This window comes from Camelus dromedarius, chromosome 5, assembly GCF_036321535.1.
Source record: "Camelus dromedarius isolate mCamDro1 chromosome 5, mCamDro1.pat, whole genome shotgun sequence".
Lineage (NCBI taxonomy): Eukaryota > Metazoa > Chordata > Mammalia > Artiodactyla > Camelidae > Camelus > Camelus dromedarius.
This window is the reverse complement of record NC_087440.1, coordinates 62,492,122-62,502,058: the sequence shown is the minus strand read 5'-3', so window position 1 is coordinate 62,502,058 and position 9,937 is coordinate 62,492,122. Positions and strand designations below refer to the sequence as shown.

General features: G+C 42.5%; 1 protein-coding gene across 1 annotated transcript in view; it reads right to left on the bottom strand.

Annotated features, from left to right (window-relative positions):
* The window catches only part of FNTB (farnesyltransferase, CAAX box, subunit beta), a 63,748-nt gene that overhangs the window by 17,815 nt on the left and 35,996 nt on the right, over window positions 1–9,937 (bottom strand). The window contains exons 5-7 of the mRNA XM_010976640.3: window positions 8,482–8,628; window positions 8,296–8,379; window positions 3,469–3,555 (exon numbers count right to left, since the gene is read on the bottom strand). Coding sequence (XP_010974942.1) covers window positions 3,469–3,555; window positions 8,296–8,379; window positions 8,482–8,628 — 318 coding nt within the window. The remainder of the gene's footprint in view (window positions 1–3,468; window positions 3,556–8,295; window positions 8,380–8,481; window positions 8,629–9,937) is intronic.

Sequence of the window (9,937 nt, the reverse complement as noted above, 5' to 3'; positions counted from 1 at the left end):
ACTTTCTAGCACTTGACACTTAAATATGAACACCAGACATTTGAGCAAAGTCTCTTTCATGTAAACATGAAACAAAAATAAAACAAACAAAAATAAACTGGAGAAAGTAATGTAGGGACAGAAGTAAATTTTAAAAGTTAAATCTTTAGATAAGATACTATATGAAATAAAGACACTGCAAGATAAAATATCCCTGAAACAAGAGCAGGAGAGTCTATTAAAAAAAGAATTCTTGGGGGGAGGGTATAGCTCAGTGATACAGCATGTGCTTAGCATGCATGCGGTCCTGGGTTCAAGCCCCCGTTCCTCCATTAAAATAAATTAATTAATTAACCTAGTTGCCTCCTCCCTCAAAATAATAACAATAATTTTTTTAAAAAGAAGAATTCTTTTTTTATACATGGAGATTAAAAAATAAGTCCTGGAAAATTTTTAAAAGAACTACAGAAATAAAAGCCCGACAGAAAGATTACAAGATAACAGGTAAGTGTATCTCTTAGAAAGTACAATAATAAAGATTAAGAGGTGGAAAACAGGCAAAAAGTTTCTGAAAAATTAGAAGATCAACCCTACTTATAGGATATTATAAAAAAAGTAAACACAGAAAACGGAGGAGAAGAAATCAAAGAAATAATCAAGTTTCTTAGAAGTAAAGTACATGCAATTCTAGATTGAAGACACCTAAGTGCCCAGCACAATGAATGAAAAAAAAAATCCATATCATGGTTCATCAGCATGAAATTTCCAAACAGCAAGATTAAGAGAAACAAAACAAAAACAAACAATGGATTGGGCATACAGTGGGTTGGGAGGCAGTAAAGCACAGTGGGTACAACAGGTTTTGGTCACTTTGTATTTCAGCTTAACATCAAATTCAGTATCCCTTCATTTTACATATAAGGAAACTACAACATGGAGAGGTTAGATAACTTGTCCAAGGCACAAAGCTAACAAATGACAAAACTGGGCTTCAAACCCAGGCAGTCAGAGTTTCACATCTAGTAAGTGCCTAATATACCAATCCTCCTGCAAATAACAGCTCTACACTCTGAACAAAACACACTAGAACAACTTCCTGAGGGCTCAGGAAACTGAAAAAAGGTGGGGATTTGAACGCTGGAGCAGTCAGTCCCTCCCTTCCCTCACTGTATTTGTTTCTTCCTGATTTGCCCTCAGGATGGCTACAGTTGCCCAGCATGGCAGCAGCAGCTCAGGGGAAGGCAGCTGACACTCATAGAAAACCCACCATCTTTCTGGCAGGAAGAACCAAGCTGACAGAAATTGAGCAGGAATCCTAGAAAGAGGAGCACCAGAGAAGGAAAACCCCAAATTCCAGGTTTAAACTTGGCTCAAGTTTCTACCTGACCCTGAATCACACACACATGCACTGGGCAAACTGAAAGCAGCATCTGACCAAGAACTGATCCCAGAGCAGAGCCACTGCCCTTGCAGGTGTGTCTAACCAACTTGACTGCCTGCTAAACATCAACACTCTTCAAAGCAATCTAACAGAACCCAGTCTCTACAATGAAATATCACAATGGCCAGGGTACCATCCAAAAATTATTTGACACAGACACTCAGGAAAATGTGACGTGTCAACTCGTAGGTATCCAGATGCTGAAATTCCCAGACAAGAATTTTAAAGCAGATATTATAATTTTATATTTACCTCAGTGAAGTTAAGAAAAATACACTTATAAAGAATAAAAAATGGGCGATCTCAACTGAGAAACAAAGTACAAAAAAGAACCAAACCCAGACAGTCTAGCTCAAAAGGCCATACTCTCACTCCTTTAACTACAGCTCCCTTAATATTGAGTATCACCCACCGAGTCCTCAGTAAATGCTGATTATCATTATTATCAGCCTTTTTAACAGTGACAGACACTGGAAGCCAGAAGGTAATGGAGCAACATTTAAAAATTCCAAAGGAATGCAATTTATACAGTAGAAATCTCTAACCAAATGAACCATCAATCAAGTGCAAGACTAGAACAAAGACACGCAAAATCTTAAAAATGCATCTCCCAAGTTCTCTTTTTTGGGATCTACTGGAACACATGCTTCATTAAAATGAGTACGTGAACCAAGAAAAAGGAGGACAGGGGCTTCAACAAAGCAGAGAAGTGAAGTGAATTTCATGCTGAAAGGAAGCTTCTGCATGCCTGCTGTTCGGCAAGCTGAGAGCAATCTGTCCAGACTGAAGCAGGAGGGCAGAGGCCCGAGGAGGGTAACTCAAAACACACGTGCACACACACCTACTCAAGTACACACACAAAAGAGAACTGATACATTTCCTGAGGTGTCTGATTATATTTAGAGTGATCTTACAGCTCTGGCAGAAGATTTGGGAATGATTTCATGATACATACATTAAAAAAAAAAAGGTAATGTCTAATTTGAGGAAAATAAAAATTACAGAAAAAAGTAAATATGATCATAGTATATCACTTGGTTTAGCTGTAAATTATACTTTCATAGTAACAAGTATTACTTTGATAAAAATTAGAATGTAAAAAAAAACAGTACGGCCTGGATATAATTCCTTAATAGTACATATAAATCTACTATGCATTTTTTTTAAAGTTATGAAACACCTGAAGCATCCAGAAAAGTACAGCAAATAATATACAGAACGAACATACATGTGCCTAACACCTGGCTTTGATTTAGCCACACGCATTTCAGGTCTTTTTATTTTAAATAAAGAACAATTACAGATACAGCCGAAGTCTCCTGTGTCGAAGTACAGACCTCCCTTAATCTCATTTTTTGTGCTTTCTCCCCAGAAGTAACCAGCATCCTGAATTTGGTGTTTATCCTTCCCAGCATGTTTTTATGTTATTACATGTGATTCTTCCCATAGACAATATAGAACTGTTTGGCGTGTTTTCAGATTTTAAGTAAATGTGCTGATCTGTATGCTTTCTTTCATATCCTTTTTATTTTTTTAACTCAGTAGTGTTTTTGAGATTGATCCCTATTTACACGACTCTCTAATGCATTCATTTTAACTGCTCTATCATAGTCCAGCATTACTACATCACAACTTGCTTATCCACCTCATGCTTGTGAACATTCAATGCGCTTCCAGTTTTTTGCTATTAAAAGTAAGTCCTGTGTTTGTCTCTCTCAGCCATGTGTGTGAGTTTTTATAGAAGTGAAATTTTGAGGTCATCAGCAAGGGCATCTTTGACATATTTCCAAATTGCTCTCCAACCTGGTTAAATCCATTTAGACTCTGACCAATACTGTTATCCAAGTTTTTGATCCTTGCCAATCACATTAAAGAAAGTTTGAGAAAAAAGCAAACTTTTAAAGTATTTTTGAAATGCACAATTCTTCAACCATAAGACATCTCCTGTGATTTTATATTCCCTCTGGTCCTTCTGCATTTGCTTTATTTTTCAGAAGTCTTGACCACTTGCTGTCTAAGAGGCCAAGATAAACCCCAGCCTCTCTCACCTTGCTATCCATTCGGCAGTGCCCTCAAACAGGTCTGGAGTGATGATGTTGGTCAGAGAAGCTACCGAGGCGGCACAGTATGCACTTCTGGAAGGACAGAAATAGAGGAGAGGGTGTTAAGCTTGAAGGTAGAGCCTGAACAAGGCTCACGGAACTTCTTGGGCGAATTGCTCTCTGCTGTAATCACCGCCTGTCCTCACTCTTGGCCCACAGTCAGTCCTCCTGGTGTCCAACCGGGCGCTCTGACACTCTGGATAGAGTTGCTCACAGCATGGTTTCTGTGAAAGAACATGACATTCTATTCTCCCTGCCTCCACATGGCCAAATCTACACCAGACAAAATAACCGTACCAATTCATGTCAACAGGGAATTTAGCTCTTCTTTCAAAGGCCCACGAAGGCTCCCAAAATTCCTCGGTGTCATTCAGGTATTTCTGATATGCCCATTCATTCAGCTGTCAGTACTGTTTTAGACCCAGGATTTGTCTGTTTAATGGCATGGACATGCTAAAGGTTAACTATATTTTTTTCCACAACAGACACTCCAAAAGCAGGCCGCCAGACCCCAAGGGCTGCTGAGACCAGGCAAGGGGAATCAGAATAGGTGAGCCCAGTCAGATTCACTCTTTAGGCCTCTAGAAGGAGAAAAGAGTTTTCATTTCAAGCACCTCACCGGTCACACTCACTCACTCACTCACACACACACACATACATGTGCACGCGCTTGTGCACACGCACTTTAAAAAGAAAAAACGTCTTTTTTTTGTCATGTTATCCTACTTGATTTGGAATAATTCTTGCCGTTTTATCCTGCCAGCCCTAATTCTTCTCAGGACACATTTTATTTCAGCCTCTTCCTCTATTATGTAGAACACGTCTACAAACTGTCTTTTCTTCCCTTCTATGGTCTCTTCAAATATCTAACATCTCAGCTCCATTTTATGTTGAAGACAAAAATTATTCTAATTCTGGTTACAGATCCTTTTTCTAAGGGCTCCTAAGGAATAGAAACAAGAGGAAAAGGAAGGCTCTAGTTTTGATATTATTCAACATGGTTATAATGTTACGCCAAATGCACTGAGGCAGTCCAGTAAGCTGTGTGCATTATTATCCTCCCAGCATTTTTATCAGCCTGCTCATGGAGGTGGAGGCACACCAGCAGGCATCAGAAGCACGCAGGAGTCCTTTGTGCCAAATGTTATCATCTACATAAACTGACTGCTCTCAGGTCTCGAGCCTCTTAGAGGGTCTCAAAAGTATTTGCTCTTGAATCCTAACGAACCTCTGAGGAAGGCAGGTGGCCAACAGTGCAGTTTGCCTCTCATCAGTGGAAGACCTGAGACCTGCTTCCAGAAGCCACTAGTCCTAGACCTCACACAGAGATGGGGAGCGAGCAAAAGAAACCTGTTTGTGCAGCATCTTCTTCTCTCCCTCCATCCAGTCATCACAATTCTCAAATCTATCCACCTATCCTCCATCCTCTCTGCTGTCACCTGAATCCAAGTCACCATTACCTGTCCGGTCTTCCTGCCTCCAGCCCTGAAGCCAGAGGTGCTTCACTAAAGCACTACAATCTGTTCCCTGCAACTGCAGAACGTCTAATAACATACAAATCAGACTGCATCACTCTCTACTTAAAACTTGCCAATGGCTTCTCACTGCTTTTGAAATAAACTTCAAATTAAAAAAAATAAAAATAAATAAATAAACTTCAGACTTCAAGGAGACTGTGGGCTGTTCCCAGCCTGGCCTTCCAGCTTCACCTCGGGCTCTGCCCACCAGGCCCTCTGTGCTTCAGCAACACCGAACTTCTCCTTTCTTAAACACACATTACGCTCTGTCACCTAAACTTTTGCACATGCTGGGTCCATGTCTCCCCACTACCCTCTCAGAATGTTCCGTGTTATATAACCTAGATGAGGAGGTCAGGAATAAATCATTGCCCCTTTCTTAAGAACTGAGAAAAAAAAAACGGTGCTTGCTATGGGTTGACTGCGATGGGATTACTGGCAGCACACACAGGGGCTGTAAATGCCTCAATAAGCTCATCTCAGAAACTAGCAGGAGTTGTGACAGACCTGAAAGATCGAGACCAGTTCTGTCTAATCCAGAATGAGACCAGCCAGCCTCCAGATGCCACCCTGTCCCCATGACCACCGCTTCTCCTCAGATCAAATCCACTCAGGGGGAACCAGCTGATAGTCAAAAGAACACCAAGTGAAAAGTGATGGAACTGGGACACGAGAAACCAGGAGCAGCAAGGAAATGGGATGCGATCTGCTAGGTTTCATCCATCATTCGCATCTCTGAGTCTCTATGTGACAGGCATGGCTCGAACGGCAGGATGCTACCAGGGAGGAGATCAGGTGGAGGAGGAATATGCCTACAGTGCTCATCAATGGAACAAGTCTATTTTATTGGGAGGGTTTCCTAGCATTTGTCTAGCAGATATGAATGAAAACACAGAAGAAGACTGGTGATTGAACAAATAAGTTAGAGAATGATCATATCTGAAAAACAACGTACGCAATGAAATGCCAAAGTGATTTTGCCAGGGTTTGTTTGCTTTTGCCTATAATCTCAACTTTAAAAAGCTAAATTTCAAGACTGCGTATTTGGTTGGAGTATCTGTAGAACTGGATGAAAATGTAGTGACCAAGAGGGGAAAAATATCTTCTAACTTTTTTCTTAAGGTGTCAACACAACACTGCTTTTCTTCAATAGATGTATTGGCTTCATTGGCATATACTGTGTTAAAAACAAGACAAAAAGCCCAAAAGGAGTCGCTTACGCTAAGCTCCACATCATCAAATTGACACTTAAGGACGGCTTCAGCTGTCCCAGAAATGGGACCTTAAACCAGTCGATCAGGAATCACTTGATCATCACTAGTCAGGTAATCTGCATGACAGATCCCTGCTTCCCTCGAAGGACAGTGACCTTGCTATAACTAACCTGTTCTTCTGTCCCCGCTCCCTGCAGCCTATAAAAGTCTCCTATTTTGTACAGCTCCTTGGAGCTCCTTTCTATCTGTTGGATGGGATGCTGCCCAATTCAAATCAATTTTTGCTTAAATAAATTCTTAACATTGTTAATATGCCTCAGTTTATTTTTTAACAACAGACACCAGGATATTGTGATATAAGAAATACATACTTGTTCTTCTCGGTTCCTGGCACAGAGCTCCTAAAACCCTTAACATTTCCTGAGTGATTGGGGTGATAGGAGAGTCTTGTTATTCATTACAACCCCCATTCAACCTCCTCGGGTTTATACTAATGAAGTGACTCCTGCAGGATGGGGGCTGCTGCCAGGGGAACAAACCGTGTGATGAGAGGGTTGGAACTTTCAGCCCTGCTCCCCAGAGGATTGAGTTAATCACCAATGATTCCATCCATCATGCCTACATAATGGGACCTCCATAAAAACCTTCAGTGAAGAAGTTCGGGGAGATTCTGGTTTGATGGATGCATCCAAGGACCTGTTGGAAGGATCGCACACCCCAGCATCACGGGGACAGAGGTTCCTACACTCTGGACCTCTCCAGACCTCACCCTATATACATCTTCATGTGGCTGTTTGTATCCTTTATGATTCCTTTATAATAAACTAGTAATAGTAAAAATTTTCCCTGTGTTCTGTGAGCCATACTAGCAAATTACTGAACAAAGGAGGGGGTCCAGGGAACCCCTAATTTGTAGCCAAGTCAGGCAGAAGTGTGGGAACCTCCTACTTGTGATCACTGTCCAAAGTGGCAGCGGTCTTGTGGGACTGAGTCCTTAATCTGTGGTGTCTGTACTAACTCTGGGTAGTGTCAGAATCGATTAATATGAGGGAAAAACACACACACACTTGGTGTCAGAGGTCTGCTCACCCTTCTGACACCAAGTGAGAGCAGGGAAGTAGTTTCCCTGGTTGATACCTAGTCTGATTTTATGGTTTGAACAGACAGGTTACAGTTAGAAGAAAATCCCCCACTGAAGGTCTTTGCAGCCTGGTTACCTACTTTACTTGCAATGCGTTTTGTGCTCCACAACTTTCATGGTTTATTCTTCCCCTATACTTTCAAACCAGCAGTTAAGCTAGAATACTACTCAACTTGTGTAGAGGCAAACACATTTACAAACAGGCAGTAAGATGGCTTTGATATAGCAACCTCATAAAAAAAATGAATTTGTCAGATAAATAATAATAATTTGGTATAAAATCTCAATGATCCTTTGAGAAAGGACTAGTTCACTGAATTCCCTATGTACTTCAGAGGCAATCTCCTGCCAGGTGAGTAAGCTACTTGCTAGGTACATCGGACAATTCTTGAGAAAAATGATAATTTTGAGCCAACTGGTTCCAATCAGTTAATGCAACTGTTTTTCATGTACTCTACTGGCGTCTAAGAGTCACCTCTCAAAGCAATTATCACGCAGGTGTTAAGTCATGAAGTCATCAAATTCATTCAGAAAATATTTACTGAAGTCCCTGCTGGGCTTTCTTCTCCCTTCCTATCCCAGAGAGATGAAAGATTATATTATACCACACAGTTACAGATGATGGTGTATCACTTCATAGCAAACAAACGTATTTTTCATTTTTAAAACAAAAGCATTTGATTTTGTTTCTCTTACTTATATTTTGGCATTTACATAGAAGTCACGAGACGGTGATCCCTGAGGACATGTGTATCGTATTTGCAATGACTCTGGACCACGTCACTGACACGTCACTCTGCGTGCCATCCTGTGAGGCAAAGCTTCCTTGGGTTTGGCAAGTCTCATGGCAGATATGCCCTAAAATCTGCTAATGCAGCAGCCTAAGAAAAACCCCACTCACCTCACATCCACCTCACCTCCAACGTGCATGAGAAAAGAGCCATCGGGCTGCTTCAGTGAGTACAAATACTGGAGAAGCTTCTCTCTGAGAAATGAACAGGAGAGAGGCAGGAGACGGCAATGGTCAGTGCAGGGTCAGCAGGCGGGAGCCCGGCTGGGTGTCCGGCCCCGCTGGCTTTGGCTGTACCTGTTAATGACGTCATAGGCCTCCTCGGTGCCAATGATGCACAGTGCATTGACTGCTGCGTACGTGGGTGCGAGGTGTGGGTACTGGCCAGGGCCCCCTCCAAAGCCACCTTCTGGGCTTTGACACAGCTCCAGGAACCGACACACGCTAGGTACATAGCCAAAGGGAAAAACAAAGTAAGAGAGCAGTCATTTCAAAGCACCGAATCCCACCACAGTACATGCCTTTCCCATGCTCCGCCCTCCTCCAAAGGAAAAAAAAAAATCTCTCCTACCATCTAGTCAATGTATACTGAATTCAATCAACACCTGTAAAGGGCCCAGCTCTCCACCCTGCTATCATGTTTTGGATGCCCTCCTTTATGAGCTTTGTATTTAAGCATTTACCCGGTCATGAAGCAAAGAACATAAGGCCTGGCAGAAACACACGGCCTTTCGCAGAACTGGGGGCTAAGTCTCACGCTTCTTGACCAAATCTTTTCTACACTTTTCTCTCAATTTGCCACCCTGGATCTGTGTGCCCAGGCCCTTCTTACCTGTGGGGTACCTCGCAGGCTTTGGGTTTTGCCTAAATCAAGGTGATGCTCAACTACTTCTTCCCATGCTCATCACCCAGGCCTAGAGCCATCACCTAGGCTTACCGGGAATATTTAAAGAGGTGCCTCCTCACTCCCATTGCCAAGTAAGCCCTAGTGGGGCTTCTGATTTTTATTCCTACCACCGACGAGAAACAAGCTTTTAATGGAGTCTGCTTCCACGGTTAGAACGAGAGACAAGTGGGCTTCCAGCACGCTCACCGCATTGTGACAAAGTTAAGTCCTGCTGGCTCACGTCACAAGACTGCACCCCTGTCTGTGGGCTTTTGGAGAATCTTTCATGCGGGTCCACAGAGGCTCCAGTTCCTTCACTGAGGGAAGCTGTTTACTGAGGGTTGGCCTCCAAACCCTGGCCTCCAAGCATGGCATCAGTTTACCCAGAAGCTGGATTCTTGCTTTAAGTGAAACCAAGAGAGCCCCTCTTGGTCTAAGTTCCTCTGAAGTTCACTGGAAAGGGGGCCCCCAGGAATGTGCTGATTATCAAGTTGTTTCCCCACGACTCACAGCGTCCTATTAGGACGAGCCCTCCTTTAAGAGAACCAGCTGCAAATCTGGGTCCTTCCAGTGACCAGGCAGCCTTCTTTCCCTGGGCTTTTTGGTCTCATTCTCTCTTATCTACTGCTGCCAGAGAGACCACATAGAGTCTACTCTATGGCTCCACTGAGACACAAGTTGATGGCTGCCTTCCCACGTCATATTTGATTACTTTTGATTTCAGACCTCCCGTTACCTGGGCAGGGACAGCCAGAGAAAATGCTGCTGATTTGCTAGTGGAGTCATAAAATTGTCGCAGGTTAAAAGTAATACACATTCACTTCACTTTGCCCTGGCAGTTCTACCGTAGGAAACCAAGGATTGAAA